The sequence below is a fragment of the Nannobrachium achirus genome (genome assembly GCF_963921795.1).
Source record: "Nannobrachium achirus genome assembly, chromosome: 9".
Lineage (NCBI taxonomy): Eukaryota > Metazoa > Chordata > Actinopteri > Myctophiformes > Myctophidae > Nannobrachium > Nannobrachium achirus.
Window position 1 is genome coordinate 34,936,195 of NC_137818.1, and position 23,827 is coordinate 34,960,021.

General features: G+C 42.1%; 1 protein-coding gene across 1 annotated transcript; it reads right to left on the reverse strand.

The window, feature by feature from the left end:
* Positions 1 to 41: 41 nt before the first annotated feature.
* tcea2 (transcription elongation factor A (SII), 2) lies at positions 42 to 16,796 on the reverse strand (the record flags this gene model as incomplete). The annotated part of the gene is made up of 10 exons (XM_080732705.1): positions 16,682 to 16,796; positions 10,394 to 10,456; positions 8,732 to 8,837; positions 7,960 to 8,038; positions 6,816 to 6,970; positions 6,610 to 6,677; positions 5,914 to 6,057; positions 5,675 to 5,821; positions 5,454 to 5,525; positions 42 to 62 (listed from the first exon to the last, which is right to left on the reverse strand). Exons 1-10 carry the CDS (start codon positions 16,748 to 16,750, stop codon positions 42 to 44), a joined length of 924 nt encoding a protein of 307 aa, XP_080588831.1. The 5' UTR covers positions 16,751 to 16,796.
* Between the last annotated feature and the right edge of the window lie 7,031 nt (positions 16,797 to 23,827).

The window sequence follows — 23,827 nt, forward strand, 5'->3', positions numbered from 1 at the left end:
ATTCTACGATAAATTCAACTGTCTTTTGGATTTTAAACTGATTAGCTGGCTGTGTTTGGGGACTGGGAAGGAGGGAGTCCATGTGTTTGTGTTACACCTGGTGACCCCCAGGCCGGGTCGTAACACTTTAAGCGAGTGTTACATTCACCCACAGAGAGGGGCGGGGAAAATCAAGCTGCTCATCGGTTGTACATCTTGCTCAAGGACACTAAGCCAGGGGACGGAACAGGGAACCTTCCTGGTCCCAGATGGCTGCTTGCACTGCAGTACCCCTAAGCCACTGCCAGTTTGCTTGAACTCTTCTTTTGTTTCTCATTTATCTTCTGTACAGCACTCTCTCCTCTCATTTCTTTCCACTGTCTGGCCAGGAAACATATTACAGAGCTGCTGTCACTCATTCATCAAACCCAAGCTCGCTCTCTTGTTCTCTGTACCCCTACCTCTCTCATCTTCCTCACCTGCCCTCCTTGTTTCTTTTCTCTTGTTCAGTCTCCATACAGACATCATTTGTCAAAGCACACTGGCCATACTCACATTTTGCTCTTGTGTCATACCCGGCCCGGGGAGTGGGAAACCCCGGCATAGTCAATAACATAGTGGAGATTAAGGTCTTTCTCTCTTAACCCCAGCTGTCTTCTTCCCAACTCTGTTCTTTATCCCTTGCTCGCTCTCTGCTGCCCCCTCCCTCTCTGTTCTCTTCTTTATTTTCCTCTGTCTCTCTCAGCAAGTCAAGTATAGAAATAGATCAGTGTTGTTGTCATAACAAACAGTGGACTAGGTTTTTCTGCTTTTTTCTGTTCAGTAAGCCTACCAACATGTCTGCTGTCTTGACCTCAACTCCCTCCTTTCTGTTGGCACAGAAGATAAAAAATTTGGCCAAGCAACAAAGGGGTGGAGCCTCCTTTTCTTCTTCACGGCTCTTCCATGACTTTTCCCTTTATGGCTACCAACAGACCTGACCATGAACATTTACTTATCTACTGACCACTTGTACAGTCACAAAATTTGGGAGCAACTTTAGTATTACATACACACACTTTTTTTGGAGCGGTGAAAGCGCTCCCAATGAACAGGTATATCCGTGGGTATGTGGCTGGCTGGCTGGCTGTGTCCGTCCGTCCGTAGTCTGGCAATACCTTGAGTGGCCACACACAACACACTAGTTAAAGGAGGGGCGCTGTTTTGTGCAGGCCAGGCACACTCACCACTCACTCACAGGCACAGTTTACACTCACTCACTCACTCACATAGGGTACAGCTGCTCAAATTCACCGCTCCACTTCGAACCGAGGTTTGATTTTTTTTTTAGCAAACACCCTTTATGTGACGCTATTTGAATTGTATTATCCGGCAAATCCTGAAGCAAGAGATTTTCAAATGGCGAGGTGTGCCTCCCAAAGGTGGCACCACAGCATAGCAGGGGAGGTGCAGAGAGATGGTGGAGCTCAGGATGCCCAACTGGAATTTACTGTAATTAAGCCTGATTTATACTTAGCTGCACGTCAGAGTCGAACACCAAAAATAGCCGATCTACAAGCTCACAACATCGCACTAAAACACAATGGGAGCGTGTAGATTGGCTATGTTTGTTGTGCAACACGATGTGCATCCAAGTAGGCCTATGAATCAGGCATTAGGCCTACTATTAGCTGCTACTATACCGGACCTCCTAAAACAAAAATCAAGAAAACCAGTGGTAACAAACCTACATCCACTGTTTTGAAAACCAATGCTGATGCCATCCCATAAGTCTATGGGCTGTATTTTGATTGTCTTAAGTACCAGCTCTTATGCCTTAACTTAAAGGCCTGTCCATACTGTCTCCGACCACCAAACCTTTCGTCAGAGATTTTCCGACGTGCAGCTTTCCAAACTCTAATTTGGGGTAATGCTTTTCAGAAGATGCAAGTGACACCATTTTGTAGTTGAACCGGATCTTTACGATAAAAGGTTTGGTGGTCAGAGACAGTATGGACAGGCCTTTAAGTTAAGGCATAAGAGCTGGTACTTAAGACAATCAAAATAGAGCCCTATCTATGTCTTTGCCCTTGTTCTGAGCTGTTGTTTTTATTTCCAAATTGTTTCAACACAGTTTTAGCCCATTCATTGAATGTAGATGTCACCAGATGTATAAGTAAGCAGAGATATCTGATCGTCTGGCTAAGCCAGACTGGCATGTGCTACAGTATCTACAGTATAAATGCTAGAGGTCCTTAAAAACACAATACTTGCTGCTGTGGGTCTGTGTGAGGCAACTTGACCCTTAACAGCCTTCTATCTCGACTTTGTTTACAAAGGAACTGTGCATGTGCCTGTACGAGTTGGTCATAATATACGTCAGTCACCCTTTGTATGCATGTGTACATAATTTGTGTACGCGGATATCGAGTGGGTGCATGTGTGTGCGTATGCCGTCTGTGTGTATGCAAACTTGTCTTTACCTAATCCTGTTATTTTTCCATGAATGAGAAACAGACGTTGACTCCATAAAACTTCAACCCCATGCGTTTTCAGCTCTACAACTGACATGGAATACTGTAATAAACTCTAGATCACTAGAACACGGTGTATAAAAAAGAAACAAGCTGATTTAGTTATTGATGCATTATTTCTTTTTTATTTACACAAAGCAGTTTTGAACCATTTGCAAGAGCCCAAGACTCTCTGATTCATATTATCTCAGTAAATAAAGACATTTTAGAGTTACATTCAAAAGTAAACACAGCAAAATGGAAGTTCCAAAGATTTTACGTACCAGCAGCGATACTGGTACAGAATGAATGAAACGAGATGAGTTAAGAATTAAGTGCATTGTACAAAAAAAGTTATATATAGGTTATATTATATCACACAACTGTCTCCAAATATATTACAAAATTATGATTATGTGTATAAAAATATACAAAATAAAACAAACTAAACTAAAAGGTTTAACTGAAAGAAAATTCAACTAAAGTCAAGTTGTCTCATGATGCGAGTGATATCCACACCTCTCTTCAACAGAACTAAAGTGTGTGAGAGAGAGAGAAAGAGAGAGAGAGAGAGAGAGAGAAATACAAAAATAGTTATACTTTAAACATCAAATAACATTTAACCGATTAAACCATTTTAGATTTTTGCGTTGGCCATTAAAATCACTTTGTGAGCTTGTACATCTCCTATTCTTTTACATTTCGGAAAAATCTTGAAAGTGTGAGAACATGAGAACTACTGATATGGAAGGCATTTGTAGAATCGGCCCCAGGTGGATTCTACATTCTTGATCTAACTTGTTAGATCAAGTTACTGGACATTTTTGGGGATAGTGGGGCAGAATCAACACGAGAAGCTTCACACTCAGCCTGCCCCTGTAGCAGGGATCAAACCTATCATGGCTCTGACCATAGAAATCCTGACTGTTGGTTGCTTGTAAATATTTTTGATGTGATGTAAAAACAAAGAGGCTGTTCTTGGCCATCTACATTCACCACTTAATCCCTACTGTATGTGTTATGTACTTTGTTGTACAATGAATAGCAAAAATAGCAGATCTACAAGCTCACTATGCATTGCATCCACATTGTGAACTTGTATATCTGCAATTTTCAAAATCTGTTAAAAAAATACAAAGATAAAATACAAAATAAACTAAAAAGATTGATGCTAATTCTGCCTATAATGACATGCCCAAAAGAGCCCGTAGGTTGAAAGTGGTTCAAGCATTTCAGCTACATGCAGGTAATGTGATACAGTAGATACAGTATGGGAGGCTGTTCTCAGTTGTGTCTGCATTTAAGCATGTCAGCTACATGCAGGTGGAAATGGAAAAACTTCGCTTCCCACAGAGTTTAGGAGTTTCAGCGATGGGCTCAGTGCCAAGTGCTTATGTTATACAACACAACAAACATCCTACAAAGCAGTAATTCCTCGGATGAGTCCCATTCACCTTGACCTAGAGCACAGCTCACTGCTAAATAAGGGTAGCACTCAATAGGACCACAATACACACACAGAGAGAGAGAGAGAGAGAGAGAGAGAGAGAGAGAGAGAGAGAGAGAGAGAGAGAGAGAGAGAGAGCTTGAGCAGAGTAGAAGAACGAGAGGCGGGGAAAGGAGAGAAGAAGTGGGCAATGAGGGTGTAGAGATGTTATCAAAGGGAAGAGATGAGGTTAACAGGCAGATGTGGGGAGAAGGGTGAGGTAGAGTAGTAGGAGAAAGATAGGGGGCAGGACAAAAGAAGAATAAGATAGAAGATGGTGGGAGAGTTGATAGAAGAGGCAGAGGGAGCCGAGTGGAAAGTTAGGAGTGCAGGAGGCCAAATTAGGAGATTTGAATGTCTGCTGCCATCTAGTGGTAACATCATAGTACTGACACCCACAGTTAGTGTTCATTCATTAACAATGAATGGTTATATTGCTATATGTATCTAGCCTGTTGGAGATAAGGTATGGGTATATATTGATACAGTAGGTCTGGTTTGGACATGAAAACTCAAATTCTTATTTTATTAACATAATAGGCTAACTTTAACCTGACTTTCGCCAGATGGTTTGCAGCATTGCGTATGCCTGCATAACGCTCTGCTTTACCATCTGGGCTCGGTCCAGCACAACCGATGTAAGGGGCGGGCCATTTTTTCAAATTCTAAAGCAGGTGATTGGATATGGCCGTGCCAACTCCAACCACTCATATTGGCCTGTCTGCATGACGTTGCACCCAGAATCCGCCTCCTGGGTTTCCACGTGGTCTGCAATCAGACTCTATTGGCTCAGAGCCGCTCAGAGCCCGCCCATAGCTGCCGCTGATTGGTCCGGCCCGGGACTTTACGAGTGTTATCAACTGTGCTGGAGCGAGCCCAGATGGTAAAGCAATGCATAAGCAATGCTGCCACCATCTGGCGAAAGTCAGGTTAGGCTAACTTTGTTATCGTCTTAAAAGTTTTATCTAGTTACCCATATTTCTAGTTTCACCATTAGCCTTCAGACCTTCCTCCGAGGCACCAAAGAAAAAGTTGGAAATCTTGCCACATCCAGTCATTGGTTTGTTCAGAATGCACTGATGCATCTATGGGACCATAACAATTCAGTGAGAGAGCTATTTAAGTGTAATCTGCACAATCATGGTGTTATATAAAATGTGGTCTATGATGTAGCTTATAAAGGTTGAAAAAGATGAAGTCTAAGTATTGAACCTTGGGTAACTCCTCATTATGGAAGTCCAAATGAAACTGATGCATAGTTGCCAATAGAGAAAAATAGTCCAGAGGAGCGGAGATATGAACCAATGAAGGACTGTGGCAGAAAGTCCAATAGTTTTCCAGTCTATTTAGCAGTATCATTGTATTGTGTACAGTGTCAGTGTAGAATGTATCATACGTATGATGCGAAGTAGTATGTTTTGTAGGAATGTGCATCTATAGTGCATACCAGTGTGTGTGTGTGTGTGTGTGTGTGTGTGTGTGTGTGTGTGTGTTACCTTCCATCGGTTGCCACATCCATTACACAGTACATATGTCGTCATAGGTTCATCAGCACTGCGTGTCTGCACCTTAAAACGCACACAAGCACACACCCTCTTAAGTGATTGTCGATAATGTTGTTCTTGACTGTTTTTGGTTGACCAACCGTTTAAAGTCTTGGCAGTTCTTGGGCTATGCGTGTCCCTAGATGTGTGTGTGTACAGTATAAGTATAGTACCTGTGTGTATGTACAGTTCTTTCCACGACACTTGCCGCAGATAAACATGTCCGTCTCTGTTCCTCCTTCTTTGGACAGCTGATGTTCTCTGATGGATTCTTTAGTCAGTGTCTCTCTCATCTGCTTCATCTCTGCACTGGCCATCTCCTACACACACACACACAGAGAGAGCAGATGTGTTCATACATGCCTAGTATTCATGCACACATGTGCACGCGCACACACACAGAGTATGGTACCTCAGCAGTCATGGTAGCGATGCGTTCAGGCGTGAGGTTTCCACACAGGACATTTCTTCTCAGCTCTGGGTTCTTCTGATCCTTCAGGTTGGAGATCCGACTCCTCATACGAGCTTTATATTTCCCATCTGTGGACTTAAACTCCTGGAAGATCAGTGGACCATAGCGAGTCAAGGAAAATATACACAGCAATGTAGTGTGTGGTAGGTTTGAGAAATACTTTATGTTTACAAAATGATTCATTTTAACCAAATGAATCCTAGCGTTCCCATTCTGGGGCTAACAGCCATTGAAAAAAGCAGATCTACAAGCTCACCAACATGTCGTATTGGAAGGCGCTGTGAGAGAAAAAGAGGCCTAGTACAGATCCCTGGCAGACTCCAGTCAACAAAGTATATTGGGTGTAAGTGGTAAATGAATGAAGGATATAAAAAATACAGAAGTTGTAATTGTCATCTAAATCACCTCTCAATGTCTTGACTTGTACTTCCCCTTTAACCCGTTATGCAGAAGTCTGATTTCAGCAATGTGCAGTCTGCACACTAAGATATCGTAGCATTAGAACAAAGTCAAACATTATGAAGTTATGGTACTTACATTATACTGTTAATTTATCCACTTGTACACACTTAAATTAAAACTAGACCCGAGGAGGTGTACATTCAATCACCCAGAAAAAGTGTGCTGTGACTCATTATCAAGGATATAGTCTTCAATCTGAGAAGCCAAATGCTCACAGTCAGCACCAATGTTCTTATGGTCATCTGAAAAGCACACACATACAGAGTATGTGTCACATTATTACAGTACACACATATATATGTACACACGCACCCACATATACAGTATATGTGTGTGTGTCTGTGTCCAACCGTGATCTATCTATTGATCAATCTTCTCACCATCAGTTTGCAGTGCATTGACCAGTAGATCTCGACATTTGGTGCGGACACTGTCTGTGGTGACTGGGGTGGGTGGGAAGGTGGTGAAGCGGGGGGCGCAAGTAGGGGAGGTGGGGGACGTGGGGGTAAGAGGGGGGTCCACGTGCTTCTTACTGCTGAAGAGGAGAGAGGAGGCACTTCAGGTTAACTATGTTAAGGTTTTATAGATCTTACTGCACTGTAAAATCCTGAGTGTTCATTAACTACAGTATATGTAACACAATGGGCCATAAGGGTCCAGGTCCAATTTAGTTACATGTGTAGACTGTCAGAGTAATAAGCCCCTCACACGTAAGAGAGACAAGACACGTTAGAACAACGGACTCACTCGCTAGCTTTCGCCGTGGACTGAAGACTCACCTTTTCAGACTCCACCTAAACCCTTAGCACTACTGGAAAAATCAATGTCCATACATGAAGCTAGTTAGCATTTGTTTTTAGGTTTTTTAGAAACATTTTTTTCTTCACGGATTATATTGTTTTTCTAGATAGATATGCATTTACATTTGTTATATTGCTGTTACTGACATTTAACCTTGTTTATTATTGTGATGTTTTTATCTACTTATTGTAAGTCGCTTTGGATTAAAAGCGTCTGCTAAATGCCTAAACTGTAAACTGTAAGAGTGTTATATTCAACAGATAGCACAGATTTAAAACGAACACACACTATGACAACTTGCACATCCACTCAGAAAGTGCTGGCCAATGAGTAGTTTTGAGTTGACAGTGCATCATTGTATCCTCTATTTTTCCAAATGTGTTGACTGACCATGAAAAAAATATATGATTTATATATTATAGACATCATACATTTATTTATGAATGAGACTCAGTGTGCATACCTTTACAAATGGACAAAATAACACTGAGGATTTTACTCTGTGTGTGCCTTGTTCTATGGTAGTATATTGTTTCAGTGTGTGGAAGTCTGTCTCAACTACCCTTTTAGTTTGTATTACATTGCGTACCAAAGTAACAACGTTTTTTGTTTCACTGTACAATTGAGATCTCATAATACGAAAGGTTAACCAAACTAGCAGATATGCTGAATCATTCTGTCTGTGCAGTGACATCATCACTGAGGGACAGTGGGGAGACCGACCTTTTCTCACTGCCAGCGTCCTTGGAGGTGGATGACCTCCTCACTGGAGATCCCTCCTTCTTCTTCTCCTCTGTACCATCTGATGATGGAGAACGGAAAGAAGCACTTGAGTGTCACAGGCCACTCGATGCCTTTTTATTTATATGGTGCTAGATATCAATGATTAACATTCAATGCCAGGTGCATCTTCATCAGAGCCAATGATCTGTTGGAGGTCACACACACACTTGGTGTTTCTGTAGGGACTTTCGATACTACACTAGTATAAATATTGGTGACACACACACAAAAAAACTTTGAACCCTAGTGTCCTTATTCTGAGAACTTTAGCCAAAAATAGCCGATCTACAAGCTCACAATGCTGCAAGGCATTGTTGTGAGCTTGTAGACCAGCTATTTTTGGCAAAGAGCTTTGGCGTAGAGGGGAAAAAGAGCAGACTAAGTACAGAGTGAAAGTTCAAGTTTAAGTATATTAAGTAAATTAAGTATTGACGGTTCAAGTGGTTAAATATCTGAAAACACAAATTGACATGAATCCAAAATACACTGATGATCAATCGTGCTGCCAAACAATAAAAGTATATGGAATCTATGAAAAGGTTGTGGGGGTCCCTGCTTCATCTCTCTCTCAACTAAGGGGTCCTTGGCCTGAAAACATTGAAGACCCCTGCTCTACAACACACACACCTACCCAATAGTTTTTTTCCATGATATCGATTATGGCTCAACAGTAGTATAAATATTGGTGATGGACACACACACACACACCTACCCAATAGTTTTTTCCAGGACTTGATGAGGGCCTTTGCTAGGGTCTGAACCTCCTCCTCTGAACTCTGCTTCCTGACCGCATTCACTGACATCCCCACCCGGGTGGACTGACAGAAAAACACAGCAAGCACATGGAGGATGATGTTCATTTACTGTTGGTGAAAACTGTGATATTTGAATAATCTCCAGTGCTGTTAATAATAATACCTACAACCATTCCATAGCCTCGATGTTGTTTCTTAAGTGAAAGCTGCACTACAGTATGTCACTTTCCTGTTCTACCCAGGATTTGAACCTGGGTCTCTTGCTCAAGCTGAGCTACAGTAATAGAGCCTGCCTGCTTGCTCTGAGGAGTGGTCAAAATGCATGTCAAACCAGACACAGGATTGTGTCAAAGTTGGTGTAAAACCAGACAAAGGATCTAAATGTCAGGGAGACCAAATACAACCACCCCAATTGTATACATTATATTGCATTAACATACTCTACCAGACAGATTGGACAATATAACATTTATTCACAAAAAATATATATTAAAAAGTTAAATTACTTAGATGTGCAATTTGGCAAAATGATTTATAAATAGTATGATTAATTGCTTTCATTATTGTCACGTTACCATACACAGCGTTTTAAACATTAAATTACCTCTCCGAGTTGAAATCAAAAAGTCAATTATGGAAGGCCAATTGTTTGTATTTTAATAATGATTTGTGATTTAATTTGTAGACAGAAAAGAGCAAGGGAATATGTCTTCTATGCCCATTTGTAATGCTCTTAAATGTAATAAGTCTCAACACATTATTTAGAGACACATACCATACAAAGAAAATATGATATAAATACGATGATTATATGATTATAATATAATTTCTCCAAAGCCATCTCATCTACTCCAATGTAAAGTGGTGTTTGTGCCTTGTCATTGGTACATCATTTGATCATTTGTAGGTGCTGTTCTTCAGTCATTGGTACATCATTTGTAGGTGCTGTTCTTCAGTCAGGACAGTAGTCATTGGCTTTGTTTGATTTGCTTGGCAGCAGATTTGAACACCTACAGCAAGACACCTTCATATAGGTTTCATATAGGCCAATCAGAAGAAGCGATGGGGAAACTGAATCGGAACAGGATACTGGAATGCCAGCTTCTGGGAAACTAGGATGACAGTTATGGAATATGGACAGAGCCTATAGGGGCTTAAGGCCATGGCTACACGGAGCTGGATATTTCATATATCCAGGTTTTTCAGATATCCACATAGAAAAATATCTAGGTCCACACGGAGCTGGATATTTCATACATCCCGGTTTTTCAGATATCCACAAAAAATATCTAGGTCCACACGACAAAGATATCTAGGTCTAACAAGCACAAACACAGTAAAGTCTTCAGAGATATCCGGGTTCCATGTCTACACGGATCCAGTGAATCGGATATTTTTCAGTGTCTCCACTTATTTATCCGGATTGAAAAATATCCAGATTCACGGCCAAAATATCCAGCTTCGTGTGGCTGCAAGCCCCAACAGCACCAAAAAATGTCTAGATTCACAAATATCCAGCTCCGTGTAGCCATGGCCTAAATCATAATCGTGTTGGTGTGCCGAATTTTCTGAGCTGGTATTGAGGGTCGAGGACAGATATGAGTGCTGTCAGAATGTACCTGCAGTGTCTCCAGGGACATCTTGGTGTTCTTCAACTCTCTCAGCAGGTCAATGGCACCATCCTGGACAAATAAACAGACACAAACTGATACACACACACACACACAGACATATACTGTAGCAACTACACTTGCAAGAACATGAGATGATGTAGGACAGTGTAGCAGAGAGCGAGAGACAGTGGCACTGGCACATGCACACATGTGCATGTGTTTATGTGTACTGTTGAACTGAAACAAGGGGAGGGGATTTTTGACCGACAGAGAAAGAGAATAGCGTGAGAGAGAAGCACAGAGAAAGAGGGAGACAAACATTCCCTGTGTGGAATACTGACGCTCCAAAAAGAAGAAAAGTTGGATTATGACCAACACTGCCAACCACATCAGCGACACACACACACACACACACACACACACACACACACACACACACACACACACACACACACACACACACACACACACACACACACACACACACACACACACACACACACACACACACACACACACACACACACACACACACACACACACACACACACACACACACAAAAGACAACAAGAGTCAGAACAGAAAACACACAAAGGAATGCACAGATATAAAAGGTACAAGCAACAAGACAGGGAGAGGAGAGGACCAGTAGGGTCACACTGTCTCCTGCTGAATTGCAGGACACTAAAGGGGAACACACACCGGACGCGGCGCGGAGGCGGCGCGGAGGCGGCGCGGAAGCGGCGCGTCAAAACATACTGCCCCATTATTTTCAACTAGAAGCTCGGGCGGCCCAGCGTCTAGTCGGCGACCTGGCCAACTCGGGAACGATGTAAATAGAGAATGAATGCCCCGCCCTTTAATGCAAACCCCATTATACCTGTTGTCATAGGACCTGTTTTGACCATCTGTTTGCCTGTGTCCATTTATGCCCATATATGGAGATATCTGTATCTGTCTGTCTGTCGGCGTCCATTTTATGTCCATATATGGAGATCACTGCAGATATAGTTCTGGGTCCATTTTATGCCCATATGCCCATATATGGAGATATCTGTCTATTTGCGTCCATTTTATGCCTGCCCCACCCTTTAATGCAAACCCCAATATACCTGTTGTCATAGGACCCGTTTTGACCATCTGTTAGCCTTTGTCCCCACCCTTTAATGCAAACCCCAATATACCTGTTGTCATAGGACCCGTTTTGACCATCTGTTAGCCTTTGTCCCCACCCTTTAATGCAAACCCCAATATACCTGTTGTCATAGGACCCGTTTTGACCATCTGTTTGCCTTCTGTTAGCCTTTGTCCCCACCCTTTAATGCAAACCCCAATATACCTGTTGTCATGTTGTCATACTGGGTCCATTTTATGCCCATATGCCCATATATGGAGATATCTGTCTATTTGCGTCCATTTTATGCCTGCCCCACCCTTTAATGCAAACCCCAATATACCTGTTGTCATAGGACCCGTTTTGACCATCTGTTAGCCTTTGTCCCCACCCTTTAATGCAAACCCCAATATACCTGTTGTCATAGGACCCGTTTTGACCATCTGTTTGCCTTCTGTTAGCCTTTGTCCCCACCCTTTAATGCAAACCCCAATATACCTGTTGTCATGTTGTCATAGGACCCGTTTTGACCATCTGTTTGCCTTCTGTTAGCCTTTGTCCCCACCCTTTAATGCAAACCCCAATATATGGAGATCTCTGCACACACAGTACCGGTTGCGGAAAACTCTGATGTCAGACATCAGCTCCGCATTCGGGGATTCATTTTATGCCCATATCTGGAGAACGCGCGTGCCGGTGGGAAGAACGGTTCTCGAGATTCACATACATACATACACATTCACAGAGATTTTTTGTTGACTCCTGGCGTACGTGATGTCAGAGCCTTTTATGAAGTGACGTCACAATGAGTCAGCGATTGTGCCGATTTCCTCAGGAACAACAATGCCCATATGCCCATATATGGAGATATCTGTCTATTTGCGTCCATTTTATGCCTGCCCCACCCTTTAATGCAAACCCCAATATACCTGTTGCCATAGGACCCGTTTTGACCATCTGTTAGCCTTTGTCCCCACCCTTTAATGCAAACCCCAATATACCTGTTGTCATAGGACCCGTTTTGACCATCTGTTAGCCTTTGTCCCCACCCTTTAATGCAAACCCCAATATACCTGTTGTCATAGGACCCGTTTTGACCATCTGTTTGCCTTCTGTTAGCCTTTGTCCCCACCCTTTAATGCAAACCCCAATATACCTGTTGTCATGTTGTCATACTGGGTCCATTTTATGCCCATATGCCCATATATGGAGATATCTGTCTATTTGCGTCCATTTTATGCCTGCCCCACCCTTTAATGCAAACCCCAATATACCTGTTGTCATAGGACCCGTTTTGACCATCTGTTAGCCTTTGTCCCCACCCTTTAATGCAAACCCCAATATACCTGTTGTCATAGGACCCGTTTTGACCATCTGTTTGCCTTCTGTTAGCCTTTGTCCCCACCCTTTAATGCAAACCCCAATATACCTGTTGTCATGTTGTCATAGGACCCGTTTTGACCATCTGTTTGCCTTCTGTTAGCCTTTGTCCCCACCCTTTAATGCAAACCCCAATATATGGAGATCTCTGCACACACAGTACCGGTTGCGGAAAACTCTGATGTCAGACATCAGCTCCGCATTCGGGGATTCATTTTATGCCCATATCTGGAGAACGCGCGTGCCGGTGGGAAGAACGGTTCTCGAGATTCACATACATACATACACATTCACAGAGATTTTTTGTTGACTCCTGGCGTACGTGATGTCAGAGCCTTTTATGAAGTGACGTCACAATGAGTCAGCGATTGTGCCGATTTCCTCAGGAACAACAATGCCCATATGCCCATATATGGAGATATCTGTCTATTTGCGTCCATTTTATGCCTGCCCCACCCTTTAATGCAAACCCCAATATACCTGTTGTCATAGGACCCGTTTTGACCATCTGTTAGCCTTTGTCCCCACCCTTTAATGCAAACCCCAATATACCTGTTGTCATAGGACCCGTTTTGACCATCTGTTTGCCTTCTGTTAGCCTTTGTCCCCACCCTTTAATGCAAACCCCAATATACCTGTTGTCATGTTGTCATAGGACCCGTTTTGACCATCTGTTTGCCTTCTGTTAGCCTTTGTCCCCACCCTTTAATGCAAACCCCAATATATGGAGATCTCTGCACACACAGTACCGGTTGCGGAAAACTCTGATGTCAGACATCAGCTCCGCATTCGGGGATTCATTTTATGCCCATATCTGGAGAACGCGCGTGCCGGTGGGAAGAACGGTTCTCGAGATTCACATACATACATACACATTCACAGAGATTTTTTGTTGACTCCTGGCGTACGTGATGTCAGAGCCTTTTATGAAGTGACGTCACAATGAGTCAGCGATTGTGCCGATTTCCTCAGGAACAACAATCAGCTCCGCGTAAGGAGATTCCGAACGTTTCGCGCCGCTTCGGGAAAACCGCATGCCGAGTCGGGCCGAGGCCCGGCACTGCACTCCGCGCCGCAGCGGGGAACGCGCGTGCCGAATCTGAAGCCGGTGGGACGAACGGTTCTCGAGATACGCGAATTACAAACAAACAGACAGACAGACAGAGATTTGTCGCATTTATAGATAGATGAACTAACCCACACCGGTGGCGTCAGACGCGCGCAGCCACGGGTCTGCCGCCTCGCCTACCGCGCTGATACGCCGCTGTTCTATTTTTCCAGCGTTGCCGCGCGGTGAACATGTTCTCCAATGGTTCTCCCCACCGGGGAAATTGGATGTGCTGTGTGGCAGCGCGCCGCATCCAGTTGGGGTTACCGTGCGGCACTTCACGTGCGTCGATAACGCGGCGCGACGCTGCGCAGCCGCCCGCGTCCAGTGTGTGCTCCCCTTTGGCTGTCTCTTTATCTACTGATGACTCACTGAGGTGGATAAAATAAATAGATGATTAAAATAGACAAGACATTTAACTGCTCTTTGAAACCAGTTGAATGTGGCTGAAAACACATTCATCCCAATAAAGTTGGCTAAGAAGAGGCCATTTGGGGGTTTCTAACAAGGTCAACGGACCAATCCTGCAAACTTTGGAATCCAATGTTATGAAATATCAGACAAATCCATCTTGATCACATCACTATAGAGATACCGTGTACTGATTTGCATGATTTTTGGATACAATCTGAAGGATTAATATAATATCATTATCAAATAATGTGTTTTAAATAAGTTGGTCTCCCCAGTCCCCATTGGCATCCGTCAGTCTCGAGAGACAATGGAGTCCCGCTCTGGATAGGGGCCCCTCCGCGCTATAAAAGGCAGGAGGAAGGAAGGAATCCACACGGTGTCGTTTTCATTACAAAATAAGTGCAAGGTGCATCACATAGCAGAGTCTGTAATACAGTACCTCCACAATTCACAATTCTCCGACACAGGGCTGCACAGAGAATAGGCCTACCCTGTGTATCGGCTTGGGTGATAAGGTATACCAGAGTATTTAGTCTTTAAGGTATGATATTCAGTAGTGCTGTATTAAATCCTCTATTAAACTGATACTGATATTGAATTATATGGAATGATACCGATAATACTAGAAGTATCATCAGATCCCCCGTCCAGTAAGTTATGCTGATTGCTGACTCTATGAAAGCTTAAAGGGACACTTTACCTCTGGGACAACCCTATCTTATTTTATTGTTGTTTGGGACAAGATCAACACAATCCTGAGTTATTTTTTATGTTCAATCTGTGTTGATATTTTAGTATTTCAGCGTGTACTAGTGATGCATTTTGCATCATCAGTGATCGTTTTGCATCATATGATTCAAAACGCATCACTAGTACATGCTGAAATACTAAAATATCTAAAAAAAAAAAACAGATTGAACACAAAAAATAACTCAGGATTGTGTTGATCGTGTCCCAAACAACAATAAAATAAGATGGGGGTTGTCCCAGAGGTGAAGTGGCCCTTTAAGAAGGGCCTTCCTATCTTTCATTATTCTATGGACAATAAGGAATTAAACCCAGAAACATTTGTCTAAGTAGGCTAATTGCATACAGCACTGTTGGCCTTGACAATATTTTTCTTTTTTCTTTAACCACTGAAGCCAACCTGAATTGAGTACAAAGGAAGGGACCCCAATTTAAAAAATCCCAACAGCTTTCTTGTGGTCTTTATCCTTATGTTGTACATGATACATTGTATCAGTGAACACTAGAACTGTCCTGTACTTTTCCTATGCAAACTTCTAATAAAGTGTATCAATCAATCTAATTCCCACGTGGTACAGATACAGAACTAAAACAAAGTAGCAAACACAGTTGATTAATTAAAAAAGCTGTGTGCACCGCAAACATTGTGTTTCATATATAATAATCTGGATTTTAAAAAAAGCGCTTTAGTAAACTCAAGGAGGTGACTGACGAGGTAATTGATAAAGGGTGTGGTAAATAATCAATCTCCCCATGCATGCAGGGAGTGCTTTAACCTCCTGGCGACTGACCAACATGTGTCAAGGAGAGGACGCCAGCTCAAAATACCACTCGACGTTTATTTGATTTACGGAGGCGCACAACAAAGTACACTTTTGAGGTAGGCCTATTTGTACTTTACTGGAGTATTTCCAATTTCCAATACTTTTACTCCCCTCGGAGGCAAATGTTGTTGTAGGCCTACTACAATTATTTGACAACTTTAGTTGGCCTATTAGTTAGATTTTGATTAGGCTATAATTAATTAATCACTTCTGCCCCGTACATTTTGGCCATGTGAAAATAGCCGGAATGCGTTGCGATTGAGCTTGTAGAACTGCTTGTTTCAAATTATTTGATTGTTTTCATTGGAAAACTTGTGAAATGGGACATTCTGCATAATTACTATACTTTCTACTTTTGGTAGGTAGCCTACTCTAAGTACATTTTATACTAATAATGTTGTACTTTTATTGAATTCCGGTCGTTTACTTGTAACAAAGTATTTCTACGTGTTGATACTTTTACTTAAAGTAAAGAATGTGAGTACTTTTACCATAAATGGATTTACAAAGGCGTTTCGCCGACCCAACATAACATCAGTAGTCAACGTGACTGACGTGAGACCACGAGCAGGTACAAACACAACAACACACCATGCACACGCTGTTTTCTAGAAATCTCTCTACAGAGGGCGTCACGTCATGCATGCTGGCTCCTGCTTACCTGACTGTTTTTAGGATGGTTAAAATGCCACACAGCTCCACTCACCGTGTTCTTCTTATGCACCATTTTGTCAAGTTTTTTAGCGATCCGCTCGACCTCCTGGTCTTTCACCATGTTTGTTCTTTTATTCTCACTTCTTCTACCACGGGTTGTTGTCGATGACCCCCATTTACATGCGGGAGAAAAGCCTCTCTCGTTCTGTCTGTGTCGGCCTCTCTTCTCTTCTCTTCTCTTCTCTCTCCCTGAAAAGCATCCACCTCTCCTCTCCCAACCAGCTGCGATATTTTCTCTCTCGTTTGTTGTGTGACGAGTTTTGGAGAGTGGCTGGGATTTGTAGTTTTTAGATTTATTAAGTTTTGGGCTGACGGTGAACCCTTATGCCTACAAAAGTTTTGCTACTTTTCATGACAGGTCTAAAATATGATCTTGTTTGGGAAGCTTTATTAATTATTGTAAACAAACATTTTAAAAAGTCTGTTTTTTAATGTGGAGTTTGGACATCCAAAGACACAATCCTTAGTTGTAATGAATAACCAACATTCTTACTTTTATATTTGCCGCCTCCCTTTTCAAGGTGGAGCAAATGTTGTCCCAGCTTATTAGTCGCTTTATTATACAATACAACTATGTTGAACTTGAAGACCACTGGGAACGATGCCCGTTAAGGAACCATGGCCAGCTATTATCTAATGGGAACACATGCCGATATTTAGACAACATTTGTTCTACGTCCCAGTATTTCGACGCTCGTGAATGTTAACCTGGTGAAATGCTAACCTGCCGACGCGAGTGAGTAGCTAACCTGCTGAAACTGGTGAATGTTAACCTCAATGCCTAAACCTAACCCAAAATCTAACCCTAACCTCAACCTCTGTGAAGTTGGCCATCAACGGTATGGGGTATATGATGAAAACATTTATAAAAATTGTGTCATTCTTTAGTGCTGAATTTGTGCTGAATTGTTCCGTCAATTTTATAATTTGTGCTCATATCACTTTTTAGTTATTCTACATAACACCACTGTTCTGCTCTATGTTCTACCATTATCTCAATCGCCCTCTGCTGGCCATACCACTGTAATGCTGCTAAATCTGCTAATTCATAACCATATAAATATTTATATATATAAATATATATAAAAACACAATTGATGATTTCAACGGCACAAATTAGAGCACATCCAGCACTAAAGAATGACACCCTTTTTCCCGATTTGGAGCCAAAAAATTGGGGGTGCAAGGCTCAGCAAAAATATAACTTGAAATATCTAAAAAATGATACCAGCACAAATTATAAAATTTACGGCACAATTCAGCACTAAATAATGACACCATTTTTATATATGTTTTCATCATATGGGGTGCCAACTTCACGCAGGTCTAACCTCAGTAACCCTGACGCTGGTGAGTAGCTAATAGCCGGGGAGCCACTGTGCCAAAATGAGAGAAGACCTGTGATGTCATGACATACTCCAACATTTTGTTTTTCCTATTAATTTGGTCAATAAGGTACACAGAATGAGAGGCCTGCTCTGCCGGAAACATTGCGAAAAAAAAGTTTCCCATTGACTTCACTATACTGGAAAAAACACACCAAAAAATATGCTTTAAGTAGCATGTGAGGGGTCAAACTAGGGGTTCTTCATGATTCTGAATCCATTGCAAGCATTTGTTTTGCATGAAAAACATTCCTTGGGCTAGATTTCAGCCTCTCAAACCTGTGAAAAGTGATGAGTCATCACTTTTCACTGTTATTTTGGTCTGTTTTCTAGCCCAAGGAATGTTTTTCATGCAAAACAAATGCTTGCAATGGATTCAGAATCATCAAGAACCCCTAGTTTGACCCCTCACATGCTACCTAAAGCATATTTATTTTGGTGTGTTTCTTTCCTGTATAGCAGGGGTCTTCAACAGGGGGTCCGCGACCCCTAGGGGGTCCGCGGAGGTACTGCAGGGGGTCCGTGAAATTATTGCTTTAAAAAAAAAAAAAAAAAAGATTTCATTCATTTTTTTTTTACATAATGTTATAAAATAAATCATGATTCTATCCATTTTGAATATAGCTTTAATACATGATTACTATGCAATTGACAGATTGCTGATATTATTGACATTGGTTCTCAGTTAATAAGTAGTATGTTTAGAAATGGTAGTGGTACGGCCCACCCTACGAGGTGGTAAGGGGTCCCTGCTCCATCTCCCCATCAGTTTGGGGGTCCCCGGCCTGAAAACGTTGAAGACCCCTGCTTAGTCCATGGGCCAGACGAGATGTCGGTATCAAAAAGGTGGCAAAGGTTATCATGCATTTTATAAAAGCTCTATATCAGTAGATTATATTTTGGTATGATAACCCTTTCTTAGACCCAGCTAAATTGGTGTTATCAGCCGCTAGAGTTGTTGTCCCATTAACTTTACATTACAGGAAAAAAAAAGCTAAAAATGAATCTGCTTTAATTAGCATAAGAGGGGTCCAACTAGGGGGTTTTCATGATGCTGAATCCATTGCAAGCATCTGTTTTGCACGAAAAACATCCGTGGGGCTAGAACGCCCCCCACAACAGTGTGAAAAGTGATGACTCATCACTAAACCATAGTCTTGTGGGACAGTTTTTAGCCCAATGAATGTTTTTTGTGCAAAACAGATGCTTGCAATGGATTCAGCATCATGAAAACCCCCTAGTTGGACCCCTCTTATGCATTTATTATTAATTAAAGCAGATTCATTTTTAGCTTTTTTTTCCTGTAATGTAAAGTTAATGGGACAACAACTCTAGCGGCTGATAACACCAATTTAGCTGGGTCTAAGAAAGGGTTATCATACCAAAATATAATCTACTGATATAGAGCTTTTATAAAATGCATGATAACCTTTGCCACCTTTTTGATACCGACATCTCGTCTGGCCCATGGACTAGCTGTATAGTGAAGTCGATGGGACAGTGATACAAATGGCCATAACTTTTTTTCACAATGTTTACGACAGAGCAGGCCTCTCATTCTGTGTACCTTAATGACCAAATTAATAGAAACTAGACCAGGTCAACCTGGTTGTGCCAGACCCCCTGTCTGTCATCATCATTTATGACATCATGCCTTTTGTAGGCATGTCATCATCATGTCATCATCATATATACCCTTTATATAGAAAACCCGGACAGACCGACATTTGCTTATGTAGGCCTACCCATTTCATGGGTCTGGCAAAAACAAAAATAAAAAGTATGTCATGACGTCACAGGTAAAACCCTATTCTTTGAGCTTTTGGGCCTGTGGCTCCCCGGCTATAACCTGCCGACGCCCCTAGTCGAAATAATGGGACGTAGAAATAGCGAGATTCCCCGTCTATGACATCGGTACAATGGCATCAAACTCATTACATCAGGGATCCATATGGGGATTTGTGGAAATGTTTTTCACACCGGGCACCGCAGTCCCTCGGGTCCTCCTCAGCGATACGCACCGAGTTTGAAGTCGGACGGTTCTCGAGATGTGCAAAGGACAGATACACACAGAGATTTAGGCCACATTTTAATTTATAGAAAGTAGGCAAAGGATCTCGTTCCCAGGATCCTAGGCATGAGTAGGATCTTATCCCCAGATCCTACTCGGTGTCGTACACGCACGCATGCGAGAATGCCAATGAGAAAATCTCATTGGCAAACTGTCAGATCAGTGGTTACAAGCTAGTTAGTTAGGACAAGCTAAGGGGCTATGTCTGGACTATGTGAGCCGCAAATGCTAGGATCTAACATAGGTCCATTTTGGGCTCACAATGCTCACGAAGCAATGTTTCTCTCCACTATGGACTAACGCCAGTAAGACGCCTAAGTGCGAAAAGTGACCTCGCCCTAAAGGGCGAGGTTGCGCCATTAGTCTTGGCTATCTGTCTTAGCCATATATGGATTCTGTTAGTATGGTTCTCCTAACAGGGAATCATCTGGGATGCAATCCCTTTAATGCCCATATATGGAGATCCTTAACAGAATCCCTTTTATGCCCATGTATGGAGATCCCTGCTCTGAGTATCTGACACCACTGCGATGTCACCTGTGATGTCACAGTGACACATCACCACAGTATCAGGCGTTACACGTATATACATACATACGGCCAAGCTGTGCCGGTTCTGACAGTAAACTGCGACCTATGGTCGCAATAATATTGCAAATCCAGACTTAAGTGTGGGGAGAGCGCAGATGCAAGGAACATGGCTGCTTCAAATCACGGTGGCCTATTGTGGCAGCAAGAGTTCTGGCTGACCGCCATCCAGGACAAGTACATAACATTGTCCTGGATCTACTTGTGCGATCCATATATATGAGCTCAGACAAAGAAATGAAACATGCGTTGTCGTGACAAGAGGGCTAACATTAGTTTTCCACCTCGGGTACAGCCAGCACACTCACCCACAGGAAACTGACTCTAACACAAGGCCAGTCAGCCATCCAGAGTTGTGACACCGCCAACAAGGAGTTCAAAAAGCTGAGTTTGACGTCACAGCTGATTGTCCAACTGCCAGTACTTATCATGATATTGATAGAGTATCGAAACGGTTTACTCCAAACTACTGTACACAAGAGAAGTTGCAGTTGAGCAATCTTCGTTCCCACTCTCACCTATGGTCATGTAGTGTGGGTCATGACCGAAAAAGGTCTCGGGTACAAGCGGCCGAAATGAGTTTTCTCAGAAGGGTGGCTGGTATCTCCCTTAGAGATAGGGTGAGAAGTTCAATCACCTGAGAGAGACGTGGAAAGGAGTCAGCTTAGGTGGTTCGGGCATCTAGTACGGATGCCCCCCGAGCGCCTTCCTAGGAAGGTCCTCGATGCACATCCCACTGGGAGGAGACCCCGTGGCAGACCTAAGACCAGATGGAAGGATTATGATTATATCTCCAAACTGGCCTGGGAACGCCTCTGTATACTCCCAGAGGGAGTGGAGGAAGTTGCTCAGGATAAGGAAATCTGGAAGGCTCAGTTGGAACTGTTACCCCCGCGACCCGATTCCGGATAAGCGGTTGAAGATGGATGGATGGATACTGTACACATTTCAGTCTGGTTTTAGAGAGGGCTGCAAAAGGCATTTTACACAGTAGACCACAGCTTATTTTCTAACCATTAAACCCCAGCATCATTATTGTGGGGAAAGCTTTCACAGTTGGGCTTGTCGATCGGCTATTTTCAGTGAAAGCTTTCCCTACAATAACATAAAACAGAGCCCTGAGGGACTGCGGTCAACCATATAGGGTTTAAGTGGTTAATACACTTTCTAATTGGTTTATCTCGTATCTCCCGGATAAGGGCCATCTTTTGAAGGCCCAGTCTGTGTCCTTTGGGGTTCTGGTCCATAGCAATAGAAGTGCTCCCACTAATAGGCTTTCAACTCACTACAGTCTTTGTTTTGGTGAGTAGCGAAACTGTATATATATATTTTTTTTACTACCGACGAGAGGGTGTGCAGCCTTTCCTGCTGTCGCAAGGGATCATCGGTGACATAGCGTTAAGGAGAACTCCTTCTAGCACTATGGACCAGAGCTAGGGTCCCACAAGGGAGTGGTTTGGGCCCTTTGTTGTTTTTAATTTATATTAACTACAAGCTGCTTGAACTTGTTTTTACACGCTGATGATTCAGCCATCCTAGCCTCAGATGAGGATGTAGTAAAGCTGCAGCCCACTCTTGGTAATGAATTTAACAACATTAAGACTTGGCTACCCGACAACAAGTTATCCCTTCATATGGCTAAAACTAAATACATTTTATTTGGTTCCCAGCCCAGGCTGCACAAATTGGCCTCACCCAGCACTTTTCTTGGGAGACAGACTTTTCCTGCACAATCCTCAGTTAGCTCTTTTGGTTGCATGTTTGATTGCAGCTTGGGAGATGAAATTATGGCACCAAAGACCATGAGCAAGGTGAATAGCAGGACCAAATTCTTAGCCAGACACACAGTTTTAGTATATTAGCAAATTAACTCTGGTTGTATGTTGTTTTGATTATGCAATTGGCTCTTGGTATGGAGGCTAGCTTAACCAAAGTCCTACAAGAGAAGTTGCAGGTTTCTCAAAATAGGCTTGTCAGAGTTGTCTTGGGGCTAGCTGCGAGGGAATATGTAGGGAAACAACATTTCCAGCAGTTGGGCTGGCTCCCTCTGGAAGCTAGGTCAATACAATTACTGCTGAACATGGTCCATAACATCTGGAACAGCAGTGCCCCTGAGTACCTTAGCAATCATTTAAGAAGAGATGTGAAGTTCATTCCCACCGCACTAGAGCCAGCATTGCAGGGGAAATGCTCATTTTGATACTCTATGGCGAAGCAGCAACCTGGAACTTGTTACCTCTAAAGATAAAGAGCACTTGAAAGAAAAAGGTAAAATCGTAGCTTTTGGGAAATGTTGCAGAATATTCACTTGTCTAATTATTTTTTATTTCTGTTAACAGTTTAGTTTTATGGTTTTTAGAGTATTTTATCCATGTTCCAATTTGTTTGTCTAAAACTATGGATCACGATGGTTGCTGACTTTATTGTGTTTTATTCTTGGCGTTTCTGTTATAAGCATGTGTTTTTATTTTAAACGTGAACTAACACTTGCTATGAATCCCATGTCTGTAATGCTTTATAAACATGCTAATACGATGCCTTAAATCAACTCTATAATTATAGGTATTATAAAAACTCAAAGCTTTATAACAATCATAACACATTATTAAGCATTTCTTTATTAATGTTACCGGCTTATAACGCTGTACAATTAGCACTCATAAGTATTCATTAGGCAATCATAACAATTATACAACTTTTATGACTTGTAAGTTCATGCATTGGTGCTGTAAAGGCCCATGCATACTCCACTTTTAGGTGATAAGGTTTTCACCTTTTAGGTGGAAACATTATCACCTAAACAGTTATTTACAGTACATCAAATTTATGTATGTATGCATGGGCCTTAAGTCAGTAAGTTAAAAGAAAAGCATTAAATGTTATGCATGAAGAAGACATGGTTTCTTCCTACACCTTCAGGAATGTATAATTTACTCAAGCACCCAATGACCAATACATTATAACATTGTTATAATGTATAACAACTATGACCTTGAAAATAAGGTTTCAGCAATTATGAAATATTATAATATTTTACGTAATCATTAAATCCTTTATAATGTGCTGTGATTGTTATGAAGCATTAATGAGTTAT